Below are 23,286 nucleotides of genomic sequence, written 5' to 3' on the forward strand. Positions count from 1 at the left end.
TATTGTTATAGATAATGTCCTAGTTGTGAACAGGCCTTTTGTACATCTGCTAAATGATAAAAACACTGACAGCCAATCAGAATCCACGACTTTAGCGTGCTCACAGTAAATGTCTGTTGATGTGAATGCAAATATAGTTATCATTAACGCCCTTGGTCTAAACGGCTCTTTACCTTCATGCCATTCCAAACCCTTATGACTCCTTTTTTGTTACCAGGCAGAATGTCCAGACTGCACAGCCATCCCTGGTCTCTATCCACTTTCATTATACAGAAATACAGCAGCTTGGATGTTCTGCTAAACGACTCCCTTTGTTTTTCACTCAAGAACTTAAGTCAAAATGGTTTGGAATGACATATCCTGACTAAATGAAAACAAAATTCTTTTTTTTTTTTGGGTGAACTATCCCTTTAAATGAGTCTTCCCCACTGAGACAGCCACAATAATATCTTGATAAATAGCTGCCAGACCCCCTGGGCCACAGACCCAGTGTTCATATTTCATGTTTGCGCTGTAATAATACCCAAAGATGGAGGAGTGTACAACTGCAGTGCAAAACACATCTAAGAACTGAGGGTAGTGTGCCAGCCTCAGCGTCTTCGCCAGGCTAATTGTCAATTGATGAGCTTTGAGCAGCTTTAGGATTTAGAATGTATTATGAGGAGGGAGGGAGGGCAGCAAGAATACTGCCCGACAGCCGAGGACCAGGGTGGGGAGGATTGCATCGGCAAGAGAGACACACACACACACACACACACACACACAGAAATAATAGGGCATGTGAATTAGCCAAAGTGGATGCAGCATCACTGAGAGGCGCAGAGTGAAAGTGAGGGAGTGAATGACAGCGAGGGACCAGAAGAATACGCATGTGTGATCAGCACAAACGGGAAGGGTGAGGAGCTAAGCAGAGGAGAGGAGAGGAGAGGAGAGGCACGGCTGCTTCACTGACTTCAGGCGATCTCAGGGCTGGAGCCGTCCATCCTGCCTCGTAGAGGGCTGCCTCTCTAACCACACCGCCGAGACACACACAGAGACTCAGAGGACCTGTGGTCATGGCAGACATAGGTAAGTGATTCAAATCTCTTCTTTGCAAATCCTCTTTGAGCTTCTGCTTCAAGTTGTTAACTGTAATACAAGGTGTAACTTTGAACAGATACGCCATCTGCATCTAAAGGTCACACTTTCTTAGGTTCAGAGCAATCGAATGGTGATTAACCCTCCAGGTGAGCTGAACCCCATTGTTTAAGAGGTGTATCCTCAGCATGTAGGTGTTTAAATAAGGGCATGCTGGGAGCCAGACACTCAGAGTTAATGAGAGCCCCAGGGTCTCCTCAACCCCGCCCAGCTCTCATACACACTGCTGCTTTCCAGCCTGCCCTTTACAACTATAATGGAGAGGGCTTATATTGCAGAACATATCTATTGTGGATCACAGGGAGTGTGGGGAAGGGAAAGGTGTGATAGCTCTCCTCTATGTCTATTTTCATTCTGTTTACCAGGGATTATCGGGGTGATTACTTACAGAAGAGATACAGAATCGTCTCTCTCTTATTCTGGCACTGTTTGCTTCCTGTGCCCAGGGAATGACTGTCATAGTGTGCAAAGGGGAAAACTGCAGATAGTGTATGACCTGTAATGCTGTGTAGTATATACTATGGTTAAAAGGAATTCTTTTTCATTGATGTGTTTATCCACAGGCTGAACAACTCAGGCTGATTTTAACTTTAATATCACCATAAAATCAAAATTGACAGTCCTTATTTTTATGCAATTATAAACAATTTACCCGTACACATCATTAATTCTATGAAAAAAAATCTTTAACCAAAAACATTAACTTTTGCTCTCTCTTGCAATGACAGCTCTTCTCTAATGACTTGTGCATCAGTGTAAGGACAGGACAATAATTCCCCCTCTCCAGCAACCTGTCACTCAAGAAATAGCAGCAATTAGCAAACAACAACCATCCAATCAATTCCCAGTGGATCACATCAAGTCCCATCCTACATTTTTCTTGTTCAAAAAGCCATTTCACTCAGATATATGTCAGAATAGGGATGGCACACGATTGCAGTTTCCATTTCATGTCGACTTGAAATCAATTGCGTTAAATGCTTCTAATTACAATTACTTTAAAAGTAAATGTTTGATGTAATCTAAAAGAAAAAGGGGGTAAATTAGCATGCACACATATCCAATATCAACCCAATAATAATTTAAAAATCCATGATATCATGATACAGACATTCAGTTTACTTCTTTATATTTTAGTCTAATAATGTGCATGGGAAATTCACTGAATGCATGGATAAACTCAACTGTATCTAGTATAACGGAGATGGTTATGAATCATCATGCAAATGTCTTGTTAGTTTGAAATGTTGTGCGGCGGTTGGTGATGTAATGATGCTCATGATTGTGTTTCAGAATCTCTCAGTGAGGCCATGAAAGCCATCAGTGTCAGCACAGAGCTGGTGGAGGAGGAGCTGAAGCCTCATCTGGATGTTCTACTCAACCTCCTATTAGAGAAGAGTGAGTTTACACCAAATAACTACCCCTCCATCTAATTACATATCTGTCAACCCGTCATTACATAAACCTGTTTTTCATTCATATCTATACGTTTGTTTATTGCAACATCCAATCCTGGTGCCATGACCCTTAAGAGAACCTGTAAAAAAACATGATCACATGTGAAAATGACATCTGTTGTTGCCAGAAGCCCTACTGAGTGAGGGCACCATTTAGTGTCGCACTCATTACACACTCATCCTGCTGTGAGCTGCTATTTGCCTCTGCCTACTTGAAGTACTCTGTGTGTGTGTGTGTGTGTGTGCGCGCGAGTATGTGTGTGTGTGGGAAGACAATCCAATGTAGGGGGCAGCAGAGGGTCAGTTTAACTTCCTGCTAGCAGATTTGGGGCACAAGTAGGAGACAAGTAATCCGCATTTACATTTGAGAGAGGGAAGGCGAAGGAGAGAACAGGTTAATCTCATTAATCTTTCTCTCCTTTACTCCATTTCACTCCCCATCTTCTGCTCATTCTCGCAAATTAGTTTGCACCAGCTGTCCTTCTTGGCACATTCCTTGCGCTTTCGGATCTCAAGTGCATCTAAAAATGGAAACGCAGCCCCCGCAAAAAAACACAAAGTAGATGTTACCATGGCAGCTAGGCTTCCACTGACAGCTTGACCTGCCACCGTGGCCCTTGTGGATATTTTTCTTGAGGAGAACATGCTTTAATGACAGATTTCCTCCTGCTAGTATCTCTGTCTCCGAAGCAGATCCTCATCTACCACTTTGAATTTGAACGGATTACTCTGAGGCCTCGGTGTCAAAGCATCTCTGAAGTGCGTGGAATAAAACCTGAGGGAGGAGATAAAAGAAAAAGTGAAGCAACAGGATGAGCTATCAGGAAGAAAGTGCTGTCTGAAATTGATTTGACATCAGTGAAAAATAGAGAAGCTTTGTTAAAGCGTTCAGTTGGTTTTATTCAATGGTGATATCCAGTCTACAAAAACAGAGCACACACCTGTAAGGAATTTTACCCAAATAAACACATGCATTTATTTATAGTGCATCAGTATATGAAATTACAAATATGCAAAGAAAATAATTCCATCAATTTCTATCCCCAGAGAAAGGAACAGCAGAGAAAATAGTGTCCAGTGGTGTTCTGCCCATACTTGCTCAAGTCCTGAGGAAGAAGAGTCCCCTAACCTCTCAAGTCACCTTACTGGTGGCAGAGATGGCCAGAGAAGGTAAATGAGATTTATAATACAGTCTGTTGCTTATATGGATATTTCTTTAACTTTGGCCACTTTTATATCTCAGGGGGGAATAAAAGGCCTTTGATTTTATTGCTTTACCTTTGTCCCAGACTCTATTTTACACTGTCAATCTATCATTCAAAAATATAAATTATTACATGAAAAACTATTATGGGGAGAGCGGGGCACAACCTAATACTTTTTGACTTTCTCAGTTTGTGAAAATCCACATGGGCTTCAGAGTGTGATATACAGTATATATATTTTTCATAATTACAGTGTACAATTTTTTCTGAATTTACCTCAAAAGAATGGAAGTGAAATGTGTCAACATGACCATTTCTTGAAATAATAATTTCTGAACATTGAACATTAAATACCCTAATTAGTGAAATAAACATAGACAATTTCAATATTTATTGTGTGAAATGATTTATATCAACGAGGGATAGATTTTTGTCTCACAGTAGTAGCGTTATTTACACCATAATGAACAATTTTGACCATAATTAAATTTTTTGTAAAGCTGAATATTGTTGGCTATGTTGTAAATTGCTTAAGTTCCTCATTTGTAAGTCACTTGGATAAAAGCATACAAATAAACATTAGACATGTAATATGTGAATGAAACAAAGAAAAATTAAGGTAAATATTACTTGTGAACAGAATATTTTTATTGTGTCATTTCCAGTGAAAATAACGTTAGCCTTAGCAGTTAGCCTTAGCAAGACAAAGGAGTTTGTCATTCACAAAAAAAAAATTCCATTAGTGTCATTTCCAACACAGAGTGTAATATACCATTTGAGATACAATACACCATTAAAGATTTTCAGTAAAAAAAAAAAAAACACATTCAGAGGGCCAAAAGTTCCTGTAGTTGATGAAACACCCACATATTTGTGTATCCAAGTATGAACCAGATGTCCTCACATTGACAATAAAACTTCCAGTGAAACCCTATAAACAGCTTGATAGAGGACTAATAATGTCTAAATTATCCATATTAGCATCTGGTTCCGTGAAGAACCTTTAACATCCATGGAACCTTTCCATTGCACAGAAGGTTCTTTATGGTGGAAAAAGGTTCTTCAGATTGTTCTTCACTAGGAACAAAATGGTTATTCTAATTACTGTTCACTGAAAGGTTTATTTGAGAACCCAGAATGGTTCTTCAGTGGCATCACTGCAAAAAAAAGAAAGAGACAAGTTTGCAACCATTATTTTGTTTGTGTTTGTGTGCTAGCTGCTGTGAGGGAGCGCTGTATTGAAGCAGGTCTGGTGACCGCATTAGTGCCTTTACTGAACAGCCCAGACCAGGACCAGCTCCTGCACACAGGCCGAGCAATTGGACGTATCTGCTTTGAAAATGGTGAGTGCACTGGAGCAGGAAAATTGCAGTCTATCAAATCGTGTTTCTCACCAACAGTCTTGATGTGTCTCCAGTTGGTCGCACAATTCCACTCAGCTTTTGTGCTTCTGTTTTAACACAGTTTGCTTTCTTACCACAGAGTTCATTTGAATAGTAAATGTCAGGATCTTGATTCAGTTTATCCTTCAACTTCTTGAACATGCAGTTCTCCTGATATTATGGTTCACTGGTCCGCATTTGGTATTAAAACACTGTGTCTTTGAAGGGATTCTTGTCTTTATAAATCCTTGGATTGTCTTTCTCTTCTGTTGCCATCTCCTGGCCTAGTTTTCTCTGTCTTTGTGCTGAAAGAGAAATATTCTATGTTGAATTTCATATTCAAAAGATGGCTTAGTAGCCGTTCCTCAGGCTATCTATGATCAGTCCTATAAGTAAAACATCCTACCTAACAAGATGCTTTTGTTTTGTTGAGGCTTAGCTTTCGACAGCCTATTCATATTGAGCATTCATTACACACATTCAGAATAAAATAAATTACTATCCATTCCCTGTGCTCCATTCTCCATTATATTCTCACATCTTCTATAGCTCTCAATGCCCATTCCTCTCTTGGCTGTCTGTGCTTGTGTGCCCACTCACCCATCCTCCCCGTGTCTCTCTCTCTCAGCTGTCCAGCAGACGCAGCTGGTGGAGAATGGTGTAATCCCCAGGCTGGTGGCCATAATGCAGCAGTATCCTGAGAATGACCCACTGGTAAACGTCTGCCTGCTGGCACTCTGCAACCTTGCTGATGTGGGTAAGACAAAAATAGAGAGCATTGAAGCTTTAAAATCATATATAATAAAAACAAAAAAGCTGACTGGACATTGCCACACTGGTGAGTAGCGATACACCAGTTTTAAAATTCTAGTTGATACCTACCTACATTACATACTTACTTTTATTTATTTATTATTATTTATTTACATTATTAGTATTATGTATTTATTTACATAATAAATGGATAATATTTAAAAATAATAAAAAAATAAAACACTAAAAATCTAACAGGAATCATTTTAAATATCACAAGTGAATTTAGGCATAATAATGGACTACATGAAAAATGGATTTTCATTTTGAGATTTTCTAAAGATTACATTTAACAATTTTATGACAAATGTAATTTAAATATAACAATAGGGGAAATGAGCATGCAAAATTACACAATATTGGTTAATATGTTTATACCGACATATTGTATATACAATAACCACTATACTACCAATATATTGTGCATCTGTAAGATTGATGCAGTCTTGTTTTTATAGCCACCTCATTCTCAATCATTCCTATTTGCAGAACCATTCAAGTATTTTTCTTATAATATCTCTAATATCTAGTTACTGATTGTGATTTCTATCACTATGTTCAGATGCTGCACGAGAGGCCCTGGTGGAAGTGGGTGTAGCGGAGGTCTTGACCTATCAGCTGAAGCGGGCACCAGACGCAGAACGCCGGCATCTCATACTAGAGGTTCTTGGGTCACTGGGAGAGAGTGGTGAGCCGCATAATATTTAAACCAGATCTAAATGTGAGCCTGGATCATACAACATTATTCGTATAGCGTACTTTGGTTGAAACCTGGCCTCAGTCACTACTCTTGGTGATGATGTCTAGAAGTGAGCTAAAAATGTACTTGTGCGTGTCCTTGCAAATCCCTGTGTGACTACGTGTTCATGTTTTTTAGATGCTCTGAAACTGCAGTTTGTGGAAGCAGGCGTGCCCGAGGCTCTCTCTGAAATGATTCGAACTCTTCAGGGTGGCTCTGACACACATGACCTCTGCAGCATAAAAGTGGCCTCAAACCTCATAGTGACCCTCCTACTGGGAGGTACGTCTCTCTCGATTATTTCACCACTATGGTCATATTACAATGGATTTTTCTATTTAGACTATTTCATTATGACTCCATCAGACTATCAACCTTAGACCATAACAGAGTCTAATGAAATATGTCTATTCTGAATTTTCTAGCATCATCTGCCTTTCCTTACAGATGAATCAATGCAGAAGTGTTTTGGGGAAGGGACGGGGATGGTTTATCAGGATGTTCTCTCCTGGCTACAGTCAGCAAATACTGAGCTGCAGTTGTCAGGAGCCCTGGCCATTGCTAACTTTGCCAGAAATGGTGAGAAGATAAACATGGAGTTGTAGTGGAGTGTGATAAAGGTTTTTGTCTGACTTTATGACTCAGAATTTGTTGCAGTTTAAAATGACTGAAAATAGTTTTCTCTCTCTCTCTCTCTCTCTCTCTCTCTCTCATTTTTTCTTAGACAGCAACTGTGTGAAGATGTTGGATTTAGGAGTTGTTCCTCGTATTCTGGACCTGTTGGAGCAGCATGTAGCAGAGGGAGATGTATCTGTGCAGCACGCTGGCCTCAGTGCACTTAGAAATCTTGCCATTCCAGGTTCTACATTTCTTTTCAAAGTACACTGCTGTTACATTTTTTTGGGGGGGTCGGTAAGATTTCTTAACATTTAAGCTCACCAAGGCTGCATTTATTTGACTAGAAATACAGTAAAAACAGTAATATTGTGAAATATTATAACAATTTTAAATTGTTAGTATATTTTAAAATGCAATTTATTCCTTTGATATCAAAGTTGAATTTTCAGCAGCCATTAATCCAGTCTTCATTGATTTGAAATAGAACTTTTAACAATGTTGAAGTCTTTACTGTCACTTTTGATCAATTTTATGTCTTGATGAATAGAAATATTAATTTCTTTAAAAGAAATCTTACTGACCCAACCCTTTGAATGACCATTACAACAGTGCCTTTTGCAAATACATATTTGAGAAACATTTTTTGTGTTTCCTGTAAAAACAACATAGGTTTTCACCTGCATATAGTGTAGTTTAGTGCAAGGACAGGTTTGGATATTGGCCCCCAGTATGGGATGCAAGTGTGTAGGTGTTTCCAGCAGGATTCTTAACCAAATTGACCCGCAAGAGTTCCTCGGTCAGCCAAATTCACTAAAAAGAACATACTGGCTGTGCTAGTTCACCAGCTAGCCAACTAGTACAGATTGGACGTTTTGCTTGTCTGTGGTTAGATCTGTCATCCTGCTCTCTCTGTTTTCCTGATGTAGCTTCCAATAAGGTGCGTATGTTGGAGGATGGAGTCACAGAGAGGATCAGGACCCTTCTGCGCTCCGACATGCCCCCCGTCCAGTTCAAACTGCTGGGCACTTTGCGCATGATGGTGGATGGCCAAGGTAATGATTCAAGAAAACTGCATTTATGTGAACTGTTAGGTCACAGATTAAAGAGAGATTAGTTTGCATAAACATATCAAATTAACTCACATGCAAAGTCGCTTTAGAGAAAAGTGACTCTTAAATTCATACAATGTAAAGACTGAATAAGTGTGACAGTCCTAGTGGTAGTAAAAAAGTACATTCATTTGGCTGTTGAAGAGGAGGACACGACAAACAACATGTTGTCATTTTTAGACAAAAGCTTTGCTAAACTATACAATTACCTGCCAAGTGACTATGATGGTTTAATTATGATATGAATTAACATTTCTCCTTACAACTTTAAACTGTTGTTCAAGAGGCTGTAATTTCCAGCCCTTCAGTGAAGTGTATTATTTTAGACACCCTTGTATGCAGACAAAAGGCCTGCTAGGGCTTTGACACACTAAATTACTGTGCTCCAGTAATAATTTCCCTTAACAAAGGTTATCTGAGTAACTAAATACAGATATAAACAAACCTTAAAGTGCTGCCACGGTAGGGTACAACGGTGCTAAAGGTGCCCCGGGGTAAAAAAAAGGCGCCTTTGATATTATTTTCATCTAAACCACTAGATGGCACAAAAACGTGGCGTAGCACTTTCCAAAACATTTGCTTTTCAAGATGCACATGTATATTTGTCTGATCTTTGACACGATCGCGCGCAGCAGTTCAAAGTTGATTCTGTGCTTACTTGATCTAATATTTTATGTTTTTTAAAATGTTGTAGATTTAAGTAGCAAATAAGAATCGCTAAAATGAATGCATATATTTTGAGACAAAGGTCTTCTTTATGATTTTCAGTTTGTTTAAGATAATTAAAGCAACAGTTTTTAAATAATGAAAGAATATGTAAAAGTATGGTATTTGGGACTAAAAGCGCCCCTGCTGTTGGGGCTAAAGGTGCACAGTAATTAACTTGATAATTAATAGATGGTTGACTTTTCCATTTCTTGACATGACATGGTTAGATTCAGATGGTAAATATCATATATTATGTTGGGTGTCCATATTAGAGATAATCACCATGTTTAGAATGAAACCATCATATTTAAAAACATGATATTAATCATATCATATAATAAAATATAATTTGTTGTTACTACTGTAAATATATATTCAATTATTATTGTATCTCCTTCAATAATTTCAGAATCTTTACTTATTAAAATGATTTTGTTTCTGTATTTTAAAATATATTTTTTATATTAACATATTTTAATGACAGTATATTTATTGAACATGAAACTTTTATTTTTCAAAATAAGCAGAAAATAGTACAAACTTTGCTAAAGTGATTGTTTTGAACAAGTATTAACTTTGACATTATTTAAAAAAACATTTACATAAACATACCCTGTGTGGGGGTAAAACGCCCCTCTTTCCACCTCATACATTTATAAGATTTTTAAACAGAATAAACAACTTGAATGATTTATTTTTACACAAAATCTGTTGCTCCATTAATGTTCAATACAACGTATATATTTTTTTCTGCAATTATACATTTTAGGCGCAGTGAATAGCACATTTTTTCTTAAGGTGGGCCTTTAGCCCCATTGTACCCTATCTCTTTATTATTTGTGTATTAATGTATCAACAGTTATTTTTAGCATATTTTCTCTCTTCATTTGTACTGTACTCTTCCTCCCCCCTCCTCTCGTAGAGGAAGCAGCTTCAGTTTTAGGGAAGGATGAGGTTCTGTTAGCACGGGTGATGGAGTGGTGCGAGGCTAAAGATCACGCTGGTGTCAGAGGCGAGGCCAACCGTCTTTTAGCAGCTCTCATAAGACACAGCCGAAACCCTGTGAGTTTCAGACAAACACAGTATGTGTAACTATAGTCAGATAAACTGTTTATCTAAAATATCCCCCTCTGTTGTCTTTAAAGGAAGTCATCCACACTGTCATTAAAGCAGATGGAGTCCAACATCTCATCTCAATGGCAACCAGTGAGCACGTCATCATGCAGAATGAGGCTTTAGTCGCTTTGGCCATTGCTTCTGCAATAGACATCGGTAAGAATTTTGCTGTGTCTCCATTCAAATGACATACTATACATGTACTTTCCTGTCTAGGGAATTTGAGGTATTTTTAAGGTTATTTTGTCATCCAACAAATTTCTGCAGGTTACATTGTTACACCAGTAGGTGTTGGCAGGTTACTGTGATAATGAGTGAGTCATTCATTAAACCAATTCATTCAAAAACAGCTTCATTCAAGACAGAAATACCACTCCTGTGGCTGCATTCAAAATCACAAATTTTTGTCATTGTCATGTGAACTACAGCATCAGTTGCGTTGCTTTCCTGCCATCCCCTCCAGTTGCTTCATGGGATTTGGAATACAGTACTACCTTTCTCATCATTTTCGCCTACTATATAATAGGAAAGTATGTAGTTTTGGATGCAGCCTGTGTGTGCTGGTTGGAGACACGCGAGTTCATTCTGTTGTGGTTTTGTTTGGAACTATTTTTGTTGGTGGGGCAAAAAAAAAGATTAATTAAGTAACTGACAATATTGTGTCTAAAATGTCAGTTACTTAATATTAACTTTAGTTTATTGAACTGTTGTATAAACATTCACAATCAGGACAGCTGAATGAGAAAGCAGAGTTTTGTGTATGATTACAGAACATTCTTAAAGCAACTGAACTTAATTTTCCAAGGCCTTGGAAAATCAATCTATATCAATCATTTATCAATAAAACAGTGCAGGAATGATTAATAGATTCAAAATGAAAACTGTCACACATTTTTTTGGACAGTTTTACAGCTCAAATCCTAAATGGACTTTTACTGAAAATATCTTCTTTTAAGTGATAAAAAAAACAGTTTCATATTTCTGCTTTAAAAATCTGTTATATTCTAAGTGCTAAGGCAATATCACACTTGCAGTTTTATCTACTGTAATCAAGATCTGTTAACTAATGAGTCAAAATAATTTTCTTATTTTGACACAATAAATTGTGTTTCCTTTCAAAAGCTAATTTTCTCTTATTAATACAAGGTATCATTTATGAGATTAACAGTCTTTTGCATATGGGTTGCTCACTGAACTCCTTGTGTTATGTGGTCCCCACATACATACCATGTCTAATCTTGGTATATCCATTTCTTCTGGGCAGAGGCAGTGCAAGAACCATTTCGGGATGCAGATCTCCTTCCCACCTTGCAGAAGATGCTAGATGACCCTGTTGTGGCCGTGGAGGTCAAATTCAGTGCTTTAGGCCTCATCTGCAGCCTTGCCAACTCTAGTCAGTACCACTAAATGACACACTGTGAAACTGCCAAAGATTGTTCTCTGACAGTCCTGTATTAGATTAGTACTTACTTACTAACTAATCAAACTCTCTGTGAAGATCGAAATGACAAGATTCTGTGAGCCCTAGTTTTGAACTAAATTATGTATTACTCTATACCCTCTTCTTCTTCTCCTACAGGCATGTTACGGGAGCAGATAACGTCTCTAAACCTGAGGGACACCCTGTCCAAACTGTCCGCTCACACCAGCACAAAGCTGGCTAAGCAAGCCGACACGGTGATGGTTGTTCTTTCTGAGACCGCTTAGACTTGCATAGTCATCTTCCAGACACACTTACAGATATCCTTGTGGGGATATTTTCTGACATTTCATCCCCATAAGGATAGTGAAACACACACACACACACACACACACACCCAGTTACTCCATCTAGCTTGGCATGTAGTCAGACCAAAGCAATACAAATTTACCCTGCTCACTTCGGAGACATGTGGTGCGATTTCATCATCTAAAGTAAAGTCAGTTTGTCCATAATAGATGTCATTTGTTGTCAGCTGTCCCAGGAACAGGAACTTTTGGGAGACAGACTATCCATCAGGCATCAGTAATGAACCTGCTACCCTCCGAAACAAGTGTTCAAGTGTTCAGTGGAAAATAACTTAGTAAATATCTGCATACAAACATGCAATTATACTCTCCATGGACTTCCATTATAAGAGCACTAGATCTAGCAAAGCCGCTGTATCTATCTATGAGCTTGCTGTCTATCCATGGAAATAAAAATAATAACAAATGTTGCATACCAATGTACTGCACTGCTCTTAATATGAGTAGTGTTATATTTGTCTTGTGGTTTCTTTTATCAGAGTACATTAACACTGCTGAAGTGATATTTCATCTTAAAGTTATATAATGTTGAATGTAAAATATATATTGTTAGGAAAGAGTATGTCTTGGGTTGTCTATTTTCATATCATAGCTGGCCTTACTACTTTAGTTTTCTGGTGTAGGGCTTTTTAATGCAGATTATTTGATCATGTTGATCATTTATTTCTAGCTAGCCATGAGCACAAAACTGAATCTCCATATCATGAAAGCAATAGCCAGAAACATATCAAGAAGAGTTCTTGAGCTTCCTAAGTCTAAATAAAAAAGCAATCATAATTGATAACTCTAGCAGTGTTGTGTAAATGCTGTTGTTGTGTTTGCATCTTTGTATCCATGTCTTAAAATTTGTTTGCTCAGTTTCTGTCAAGGTCAGACTCCAGACGATCGACAAAACAGAGCAATTTTAGTGAATACTGTGTCAGCAGAAGTAATGTTTTGAACCATGTCTGTGAGTGTGTGGCTTGTATATTTCCAGAGACAAATGACCTGAGGGCAACGACAGACTTTTCAGAGTTAACAAGCTGAATGTGCGAGGTGGCTCGGACGTGGCCAATTAGAAGGCTTCATGCAGCACTGAAGATCACTAGGCTCTTCACAGCTTGACAAATAGCACAATCTCTGTCCGTCCTCCATAGCTGCGCTAATGGGTGTTAATTACATTTATAAATAAATAGACTATTTTTGTGTGTAAAGTGTACGGTTTACCAGAACAGCTTGTTTCTGGCAATAAAGTGAAAATAAAGTCAGATTGCCTGTTTTTATACTGTGATGTTAAGGCTGCGAAAAAAAACCCATCAATATTGTGCAATATTATTTCAACTTAAAATAATGGTTTTCTATTTTAATACACTTTATAATATAAATTATTCAAGTGAAGGCAAAGCTGAATTTTCATCATCCATTACCCCAGTCTTCAGTGTCGCATGATCCTTCAGAAATAATTTGAATGTGCTGCTTTATTATCAGTGTTGGAGATAGTTGTGCTGCTCACTTGTATACTTTTTTCAGGAAACTGATGAATAAAAAATAATATGTCTGTACTATCACTTTTTTGTATCAATTTAACAGCCTCACTGAATAAAAGTATTAATTGATAGTAAAGACATATTATTTCATTATACATATACGCATTCACACAGTTTGTCGTCAAAACAAACATGAACAGCAAATCAGCATAAATTATTTCTGAAGACTAGTATTAATTCACAATATTACTTTTTTTGATACATGATTCAGCTCTAGTGAGCATAAGACAGCATTAAAAATCCCTTACCAACCCCAAACGGTTGAATGATGGTGAAACACACACACACACACACACACACTTTAGATTAGAAAAATATTTTCTTCCTTCAATTATATTACTGTATGAAATAACATGATATGTGAGTTATACATGGATGATGTAGAAAGATTAAAAACAAAAATGCCATCACTCTCCATTCTTTCCACTTTCTTGTTAGTGAACCAGTAATTTAAGCGGAATTCTTCTACATGACCACTAGATGGAGACAACAGAAACACTACTTTGACCAGAAGGCAGGCTGTCACTGAAAATAGTGTGTATTAACACTTGTTTGCAGCACAGCTCTTTTCATTGGCCCTAGGGAGCAAACCTTCATTACCTTAATAAAGAAAAAGATGGGAAATTAGTTCAGTAATTATCACTTTGCTGTTTAATTTCATGCCAATTACTATCTACAATCTGATTATTTGCCATTCATGGTAGCCTAATATTTTAATTAACTTGTGTAATGAAGTCAAGAGTACCAGTTACAGTGTTTCTATTTCTTTTTTCATTGTTAAAGCGCTTTGTTTGATGTATAAACTGCGTAATATTCAGACAGCCATTTCTTTACTCTCATTTGACGAATGTTTTTCTGTGTACATGTCTGCATTAAACAAACGGTGGGCATGTTCTGCAGAAGCTGTGCCGAGTGAAACATATGGGTAGTCTCCGCAGGAGATTGGTACAACAGGCCACATGCCCAGAGTTCATCCACTCTCATCTGTCTACATTACACAAGCCACAGCACCCAGCTGAGCCTAATCAGTGTGTCCCTCCATCATCCACTGAGTGGACATCCACCTCCTACATCACAACAATAAAAAACCACACCATAGTATGAAAAAAATACTATGGAAGTCAATGGCTACCAGCAACTGTTTGGTTACTAGCATTCTTCAAAATATGTTCTTTTGTGCTCAACAGAAAGAAGAAAGTCATACCGATTTGAAACAAGATGAGTAAATGATAACAGTGCGGTCACATTTACTGTTGCTCAGTGAAATTTCAAAGGTGAAATCCAGTCATAGCAATAGGAATCCGCATGATGGGAATTCCAGCTCTTTTTTAGTGAGCCATATCATTTGGCTCAGTTTATTAATAAGATCCGGCTCTTTCTTTTATATTTGAGCTAAATTTGACCTACAACTGGTATGAGTACACACACTTCAGTTATTCAATTTAATTATACTAAAATTTATAATTTCCGAAATGCCATCATTTTGAACTATCCAAAGCACAATAATTCCAAACAAATTAAAACGGAACACGGTGTGCCATATAACAAATAAAAAAATATATATATTATAATGTGCAAAACAGCATTATCCAACATTTCTGGATGTATCTATTAACAGTAAAGTTTTATGACATTGTCTTGTATGTGCGTATGAATAATCAGAGGCATTAGGAGAATGTTATGACTGGTGGCACACACACATACACATCAATACAAGGTTCAGTTGCTGCATTGAATGCATGTAGTTAAGCATTGTGGCAAAAATATTGTCCTATTATTCTGTCTTGTATTAATTTACCAACCAGTTAATCAATTAATCAATAAAAAAGATTCTCAGATTTCACTTATGTTCAAGCAGGTCATACAAATTTGCCACACTGACCATTAGAAAGCTGCATGGTTTGTGAGTGACCTCTGTGTGAACATGTTTATACATCACTATGCTGTTGACAATTGACAATGCCATTATGGCCACAACATTATGCTGCGACTGCACCTATTGGTTGGTTTGTGTCATTTTAAAATATTACATTCTGATAAATTATAAAAATTATAATATTAAAACCTCAAACAGTTTGTTATAACAGGTTACACTGCAATCCCGCAGTAATAAACCTTTTATAGACATACTTTAAATTGCAACACAGTTTTAAAATTTACAGAGCTGATACCGGGTACATCTTAACAGGAATTACCAGGTAATATAAGTGGAGACCAAATATTGATTCTTAACATCAAAAGTGAGATATGAACATGCTGATTTATATTCATTGAAGGAAGGTAGCTGGGCTGGTTTTCCTATCCTTGTGGTTCATTAGAGAACCGCAGCTGTGACATGGTTGTAATGTCACGGTTGTAATCGGTCATTGCTGTATCTGAAGCATTACAAACACCCAAAACCACACAGAACAGGTCTGAATGAATACTGCACAGCTCATTCCAGGAATGCTGCAAAGACTATAATGTCAGAATCTATGTATCTCAGCAAGATCATTATATGTCTTTAATCTACAACTTAATCGATGCTTGCTGTTGTGGAACATTACAGCATGAACTTTACAGATTACAGATCATGTAGAGGTGAATCTGCTGATCCTTCAGCGTTACCAACCTCAACAAGAAAGCAAAAGTCATGAAGGAGAGAGGAAAACAAAAAATGACACTTTGATCTGTGGTTGTGAATCAATCCATTGGATCTGCACATCTAATCTCTACTGGGTTTGTAACAAAAAAATGTCAGATTTATGGCTTTCATAATCTCCTGCAAACTGACAGTTGTGTACGATGGCATCAGACTTCTTCATATGTACTGCAGTACAAATGCTTAAATTTTTTTCTGCTGTTTCAGCGTCTGATTGAATAAACTGCAGTTTAGCTATTGCAAAAACGATCCTTTGCTTAAATGGTGAACTAATAAATTTTAAATTAGTTTGACTTCACAAAACCAGAAGCACACGTCTACAATGTTTCTGAAACCGAATCATTAGGGAGCATTGGCACTGACTCAATTGATCTAAGGGTCGGTATTGACACTTTAACATCCAAAGGTGAGAATGTAAATATGCCGGTGTGGGTGTGACTGGAGTTCAGGTAGGTGTGTGAACAGTAGACAGGAACAAGTGCTCCGGGGAAGAGACAGGGAACAATAGTGCCCTTTGGAACAGCCATAACTCATGCTTGAAGGACTATCTTTCATAAGTTCGGAGTCCCATTAAAGGACACCAGAGACAGGCACAAAAAACTCACCCAGGACCACCAAAGCACTAATCTCAGCTATGCCAGGTCAGTACAAAATGATCATGATCAATGTAAATGATTATTTATCGAAAGGAGAAAATTAAGTGACAGTCCGTATAATATTTAGCTGTGTTTTACCACTGGGCCTGATTTAAGTATTAATTTTGGCGCTCAATTCTGAATAATATAGATTCAGTATAAATGTGATGATTATGTTGATACTTAAAAATGAATTTAAGTGCTACACACCTTCTGTTCATTTACATATAGCTGCACTTAAGCTTGTGCACTTAAGTACAAAGATCAACAATGGAACATTTTATTGTGCAAATTATGGGTCAAGTGTGTTTTAATGTGTTTTCTCCTGTTTGCCTATAGAATTCTTGTGCACAAAATATATATTTATACATAAATATATTGAATGACAAAGGTGTATAATCAACTTCCTTTTTAATACATCTGTATTAAATTGTTACACATTTTGTAAACATGCCTATTATTTTGAGCATTTTTTGGGACTCTTTCTCTTGTAAAAAGTACATTTTCTCATACTGAGTCACTGAATGTCTGTCAGCAGTTTCTTTGTTTATTAGACACAGCTACATTGCTTAACCTTGTTCCTATCTTTTGCCCTTCATTGCCAGGCCAGCGGTGTTTTCTTATCAACAATGCAGCTCAGAATGCCCTCTCTGATCATGTTGCGGCTTTTTTTCTACATCTTACAGAGCAGAATTTGAAACTCTCTGTAAATAAGGTCAGATCACCCATTTTGCCGCAGCACAGCTTGGTATTGTGATGTTGTTCTATAATGTGAGTTGTCAATAAACCTTCAAAATTGTGTCAGCAGCACAAGCAAAGCCCAATTTCATTTTGACAAATGGACACATTAATACAGTTTTTCTCAATTGCTTTGGCTCAGTTCTCGAATGAAACTTTTTTTTTCCCGAAACAATAAGTTCAGATCTCTGAACAATTAGCTTCTTGCGTAGTAGCCACATCCATCTTTAACACTCTGACAAAAGGAAGCATCAATCCTCATACAACACTGATGATTAGTGTCCACTGCTTTGTGGCTTGTTCTTTCTCTTGGTCCATTTCTGTATTTAATCTGTGTGCTTATGGCCACACCCTTGTCCAGATGTTGAATCTTAGGGATTCTCTCCCTCTGCACAGATAGATAGATAGATAGATAGACAGACAGACAGACAGATAGACAGACAGACAGGCAGGCAGGCAGGCATAGATAGATAGATAGATAGATAGATAGATACACTATTGTCTACACTATTGCATTGTTATGAAGGTGATGTTTTATTGTAGGGTAACATTTACATAGAAAGCTCTAAAAATATTTCAAAGAGGGTGCTAAATTATATTTCCTCTGTTAACTAGAGCACCCAGAAAACCAGTGATAAACTGGTGAATGAACAGCTGAATGAACTGTCTGCCCACAAATGACTCTCAGAGGGACCAGTGTTCATTCACACTTCACTGTTGTGATCCCATGCTAGTGTGTGTACATACAGAGAGACGATACATAATATCATGGTATCACAATAAAAGAAGAGTCATCTCATCCCCATTGAGAAATGTTGTTTCCATAGCAACAGGGGGAGAATGATGGTTAAGCCAGAGAGACCTCGAGAGGGAGTGGCACTTCTTTATAAAGAAAGAGGTGAAAGACAGAAACACATTTCCACTGTGAATGTGAAGGCATTTCAAGGTCTTTCAAGGGAGCGAGTAAGGGAGTGAGAGGTAATTTGGCCGTCCATCCATTGATTTCCTTCACATTCATTCAAGTGTTTCCCCTTTATTTTCTGTCAGATGCATGAAGTGGTATCAACGCCGGCAGCTTAACCACCGCTGCACCTCCTCATCTCCATATTCTCCTCCTCCTCTCAGCATCCAATCTCCTTCAGCCCTTCACCACATCACACATGTAGTCTTTCCCCACAACACCCACACAAACACAGGCACACACATTCCTTCTTCATTCTCTCTCTCGTACACACACACACACACACACACACACACACACACACACACACACACACACGCCCTCCTGCCTGGGGATTTGAAGATGTGACTGAGGCTGGTTTGTAATCAGATGAAAGACAAGTATAATCCCGAAGCTCCCTCCATCTTTTTCACTGCTGGAGTGGAGATGCTGAAGGAGAGGACAAGGGCCAGGATGGGTGACGTGTGACGGAGAGATCTGTGCCGACGGATCCTGCCTTTATAAGGACCCGGACTGACGCTGCACTCTTAGGAGTCTGGGATGACCGCAGAGATCATTGAAGAGAGAGTGGACGGGTAAAGACGGGGAGAGGACATCAAAGAGAGCTTCATCTGTGACTGGGACACAAGGTAAGCATTTCTTTTCTGATGATCTGCCGTTATTTTTGTTGTGTGTGTGGATGGGTTTAGATGCACAGGATGGAGTTCTCACCTTGACAGGTATTTTTGGATTTAATGGAAGAGAGATGCACTCGGGCCTTTAATGAATTAATAATGAGAGGCTGTTTCATCCCACTATGTCTAAGTAGCACATTCCTTTCATGTGTGACATAGAACTTAATATGATTCATGAAAGAGACTTTAAACAAAGATTTTAATATGAACATTTAGAATTCTAATTTAAACATTGAACACGTATTAAGGCTATTTCCAATGTTTGATGCAGATGTTTTTTTTTTTTCTAGTAGATTATTTTCTCACCTGTTGACAATATATATCATCTAAAACCAAAGCAAAGGCTGGAATAATGTGGAAAAACAGCCTTTGAGCCACTTTAAGAAAGATGTACGAAAAGAACCAAAAGGTTTTTCACAATGTTTATGCTGTCGTCTCTCAGAATAACAACAACATACTGTAATGGATGCATATAGGGACTGTAGAGTGAGAGATCGACTCCTGTGGGATTGAGACCCTTGTTGGTAGATAGCTGGTTTACCAGACATTTCCACCCACCCCGCCCCTCATCTGCAAATAGTTAAGACAAACAGGTAGTTTTGCCACAAACTCACAGTATCGGTTTAGCCTGATCAAAGGTTAAAGTTTTGGGGGCTGTAAAATTTTATGTTTTTAAAAGAAGACTTCTTGCTCACAAAATATATACAATAAAAAAAAAAAATTAAATTTTTTTTCTATTTTAATATATTTTAAATTGTAATATATTCTTGTGATGAATTTTCAGCATCATTACTCAAGTCTTCAGTGTTACATGATTCTTCAGAAATCATTCTAATATGCCGATTTGCTGCTCAAGAAACATTTCTTATTATTCTCAATGGTGAAAACAGCTGTATTGCTTAATATTTTTGTGGAAACGGTGATACATTTTTTTAGAAAGTTCAAAAGATCAGCATTTATTTGAAATAGAAATATTTAGTGACATTATAAATGTGTTTACTGTCACTTTTTATCAATTAAATGTTTCCTCACTGAAAAAAAAAGGGATTATTTTATTAAAAAAAACAAAACAAATCCAACCCATGTTTTTTTTTATTTTTTTAAAGCTTTTCATATTAACAACACTTTGGTAACACTTTATTTTGATGTCCCCTTTAGACATTCTGCGGACTGTAAATAACTTTGCAATTACATGTCAACTACCAGTCATAGAGTTTTAATAGACTGTCTGCTTAAAAGTTGCTAACATTGCATTTTGTCCCCCAACAGCCATTCTACTGGCTATGACTTTGCGAGTATATGTCAACTTACTCTACTAACCCTACTAACCTAACAGTATGCTACTAATACTCTAATGAGAGTTAGTTGACATGTAGTGGCAAATTTACTAATAGTCAATAGAATTTCTAAAGTGGATAATCAAAATAAAGTGTAACCAACACTTTTTTCCCATTTAAATCCAGCAGATATCCAATGGCAGAGGCTGGGCACACTGTGTCACTCCCATCAGGGGGCACAATCCCCTCAGACCCTGTTGTCACAGTTGAGTACAGTTCAGCAGAGGTGAAGCCTGAAGATGTACCCCTGAAGAGCTCCAATGAAGCATCATACTCCCCAAAAGACCTCAACAGCAGCCAGATTGATCAACACGATACAAGTGGTCACTGTATTTCTGAGACCCACGTGTCTGACGGTGTGTGTTTACAGCCAGTGAGCCATCAGAATAAACACACATGTAGGGGTTCGCTGACAGTGCACAGGGAACATGTCTTATCTCCTCACAAGGTCCTACAAGACCACAGTCTCTTATCAATACAAAGAAGCCACTCAGACAGCTTGCAGATTTTTAAAGAGGCCGCAGCTTCTCCTCTCTACTGTGAAACGGGTGCGTCATTTTGCCAAGGACGAGACCAGGATGTTTGTGCGCAGTCGTTTCCTTCTTTAGTGTGTAAACAGGCCATGCCACTTCAGCAGAACAATACAATGACCACGTCCACTAGAGCAGGAAGTAGCGGATCGGGCAGCCCAACTCAACCAGCCAAACATGGCTTCATTCAGATCTGTGAAGTCATTCCAGAAGCCACCTGCCCCAAATTCAAAGAATCTGTTTGTTGTAACTCACACTTCCACCATGGAGCCGTCGAGGACACTTTTGCGGCATACTGCCACCCGCAACCAATTCCTGCCCCGGCCCAGCTGCTTCCACACTTGATAGGAATGGAGAACTACAAGGGCCAAGTATCAACAGGCAACCTGCTCGCTCTCCCTCGGCTCATCTCTTCTGTCAGCGAGACCGGATTGGACGGTAAGCGACTCCTCCGCTGCTGCAATCCGGACTGCTCTTGGCCTGCTCCGCTGCATCCAGTTGGCACCCAACAGCGGGTGGATGAAACGTCCAAGAGGGAAGCGGGGACCATGACCACAGAAGAAGAACGGAGAGATGTAGGAGTGCAAGTAGGTCAGGACTCTGAGGAACAGCCCCAGCACGTGTTCCCAGAAGTGTGCCTGGTTGAGGAGAAGACGAATGCGAGTGGCAAAGTGGCGTCAAAGAGTCAAAAGTCTCCTGTGAGGGAGGTGAAATGGGATGCGGAGGGCATGACCTGGGAGGTGTATGGAGCCTCGGTCGATCCTGAGGAACTCGGCCTTGCAATTCAGAAACATCTAGAGATACAGATCAAAGAAACTAAGGGATTAGCATCAAAGCTCTCGCGCCAGAACACCACAACATCCCAGCACAGCTCAGGGTCGACCCAGAGGAGAAAAAAGGGGTTGTTGGGGTTTCTGCGCCACCCGGGCTGTTGTTCTCGCACCACCGGTGCAGTGGACTAAAGGACCCCAAACAGACATTTTAAATACTCTTGGGTATAAATTCGACAGCCAAGTAAAGATTAAAAATAGGGAATTTTTTAGCAACAGTATTTTATTTTTGTCCTTGTATATCAGAACTGGGTAATACATTTCAGAAAAATCATGTCTTCCTTTAATTTTTAACACCTCACTTAAATGCTGTAGTAGTTTGCTCAATAGATTTAAGAACTTTTTATATATAGAGAAAGATTGTGGGATATTTTATAATAGTTAACTGCTCTTTGGTTTTTGTTTTCCCATCAGCAAAGCATAATGATTATGACTAAGTTCTTGCCTTCCATTATTCTATGTGGAAATGTCCATTAAATGAAAAACTTTTATTGTTTAAATCTGTGGAAGCACTGTGATGGAGGTAAGAGAATATAGTAACTGTGGCGCTACCTGCTGGTCAAAGCATGATAGTAAGACAGAGAGTATCAAATCATGTGTAAATGCTTTTAAAAGTAAAACACTATTTACAATACACTACCTTTCAAAAGGTTGGGGTTTTCAGAACTTATTTTAATATGTGATTTGGTGCTCAAGAAATATTTCTTATAAATATCTATGTTTAAAAAATGGTTGTGCTGTTTAATCGTTGTCAGGCTTCTTTCATGAATGGAAAGGTCAAAAGAACAGCATTTATTTGAAATAGAAGTCTTTTGTAAAATTAAATGTCTTTACTGTAGCTTTTGACATCCTAACTAAATAAAAGCATCCATTTCTTTCAACATATATGACCCCAAACGTTTAAATAGTAGTATATATTAATATTGAATAATAATATGAATAAAATGTCAATAGTAAGATATTAGATGTAGCAGGTGAGCTAATTATTTTAGTCCTTATTTGTCAGTACATTTCCAAAAAAAAATAAAAATATATATATTTCTGAATAATATAATTTCCAATCAATTTAACATTTAATGATGAAATTAGCACTGGATTTATACAGCATGACAACTGGTTACTGGAAAATAACAAAGAAGACGGATTATACTCTATTCAGAGTATAGAGTATGTTGACACCTGGAAGTAGAATATGGTTTGTTCAGTTATTTGTCAAATCAAATTAAATGTCTCACCAGCAGCATTGTTTTCGTCTTTGTATTCTGTAACAAATAAAAGCAATACGGCACTTAATTGAAAACACTTTTTGCGTTTTGATGTTTTTGTGACCACATCATGAGTT

At 38.0% G+C, this 23,286-nt stretch overlaps 2 protein-coding genes across 3 annotated transcripts; both read left to right on the top strand.

Annotated features, from left to right (window-relative positions):
• The first annotated feature begins 674 nt into the window (after positions 1 to 674).
• Positions 675 to 13,305, top strand: LOC107666514 (rap1 GTPase-GDP dissociation stimulator 1-like). The gene is made up of 14 exons (XM_016457890.1): positions 675 to 1,068; positions 2,431 to 2,535; positions 3,642 to 3,764; positions 5,017 to 5,142; positions 5,810 to 5,938; positions 6,557 to 6,682; positions 6,872 to 7,015; positions 7,181 to 7,312; positions 7,458 to 7,592; positions 8,278 to 8,403; positions 10,091 to 10,230; positions 10,314 to 10,440; positions 11,549 to 11,677; positions 11,864 to 13,305. Exons 1-14 carry the CDS (start codon positions 1,056 to 1,058, stop codon positions 11,989 to 11,991), a joined length of 1,683 nt encoding a protein of 560 aa, XP_016313376.1. The 5' UTR covers positions 675 to 1,055; the 3' UTR covers positions 11,992 to 13,305.
• A 5,575-nt stretch (positions 13,306 to 18,880) lies between these two features.
• On the top strand, positions 18,881 to 22,575 carry LOC107666390 (uncharacterized). Of its 2 annotated transcripts, none has more exons than XM_016457648.1 (2): positions 18,881 to 19,202; positions 20,711 to 22,575. In XM_016457648.1, exon 2 carries the CDS (start codon positions 20,721 to 20,723, stop codon positions 22,074 to 22,076), a length of 1,356 nt encoding a protein of 451 aa, XP_016313134.1. In that variant the 5' UTR covers positions 18,881 to 19,202; positions 20,711 to 20,720; the 3' UTR covers positions 22,077 to 22,575. The 2 variants fall into 2 exon arrangements, with proteins under 2 accessions (XP_016313134.1, XP_016313135.1); XM_016457649.1 differs by having other exon boundaries at positions 20,714 to 22,575.
• Positions 22,576 to 23,286: the final 711 nt, after the last annotated feature.

Source organism: Sinocyclocheilus anshuiensis, unplaced genomic scaffold (genome assembly GCF_001515605.1).
Source record: "Sinocyclocheilus anshuiensis isolate Anshui unplaced genomic scaffold, SAMN03320099.WGS_v1.1 scaffold63, whole genome shotgun sequence".
Classification (NCBI taxonomy): Eukaryota; Metazoa; Chordata; class Actinopteri; order Cypriniformes; family Cyprinidae; genus Sinocyclocheilus; species Sinocyclocheilus anshuiensis.

Bases quoted from the DNA above. Each gene is read 5' to 3' on its own strand.
- LOC107666514 (XM_016457890.1), top strand. The intron at 7,313-7,457 runs GTGAGAAGATAA...ATTTTTTCTTAG, and splicing joins TGCTAACTTTGCCAGAAATG to ACAGCAACTGTGTGAAGATG. The intron at 7,593-8,277 runs GTTCTACATTTC...TTCCTGATGTAG, and splicing joins TAGAAATCTTGCCATTCCAG to CTTCCAATAAGGTGCGTATG.
- LOC107666390 (XM_016457648.1), top strand. From the start codon at position 20,721: ATGGCAGAGGCTGGGCACACTGTGTCACTCCCATCAGGGGGCACAATC.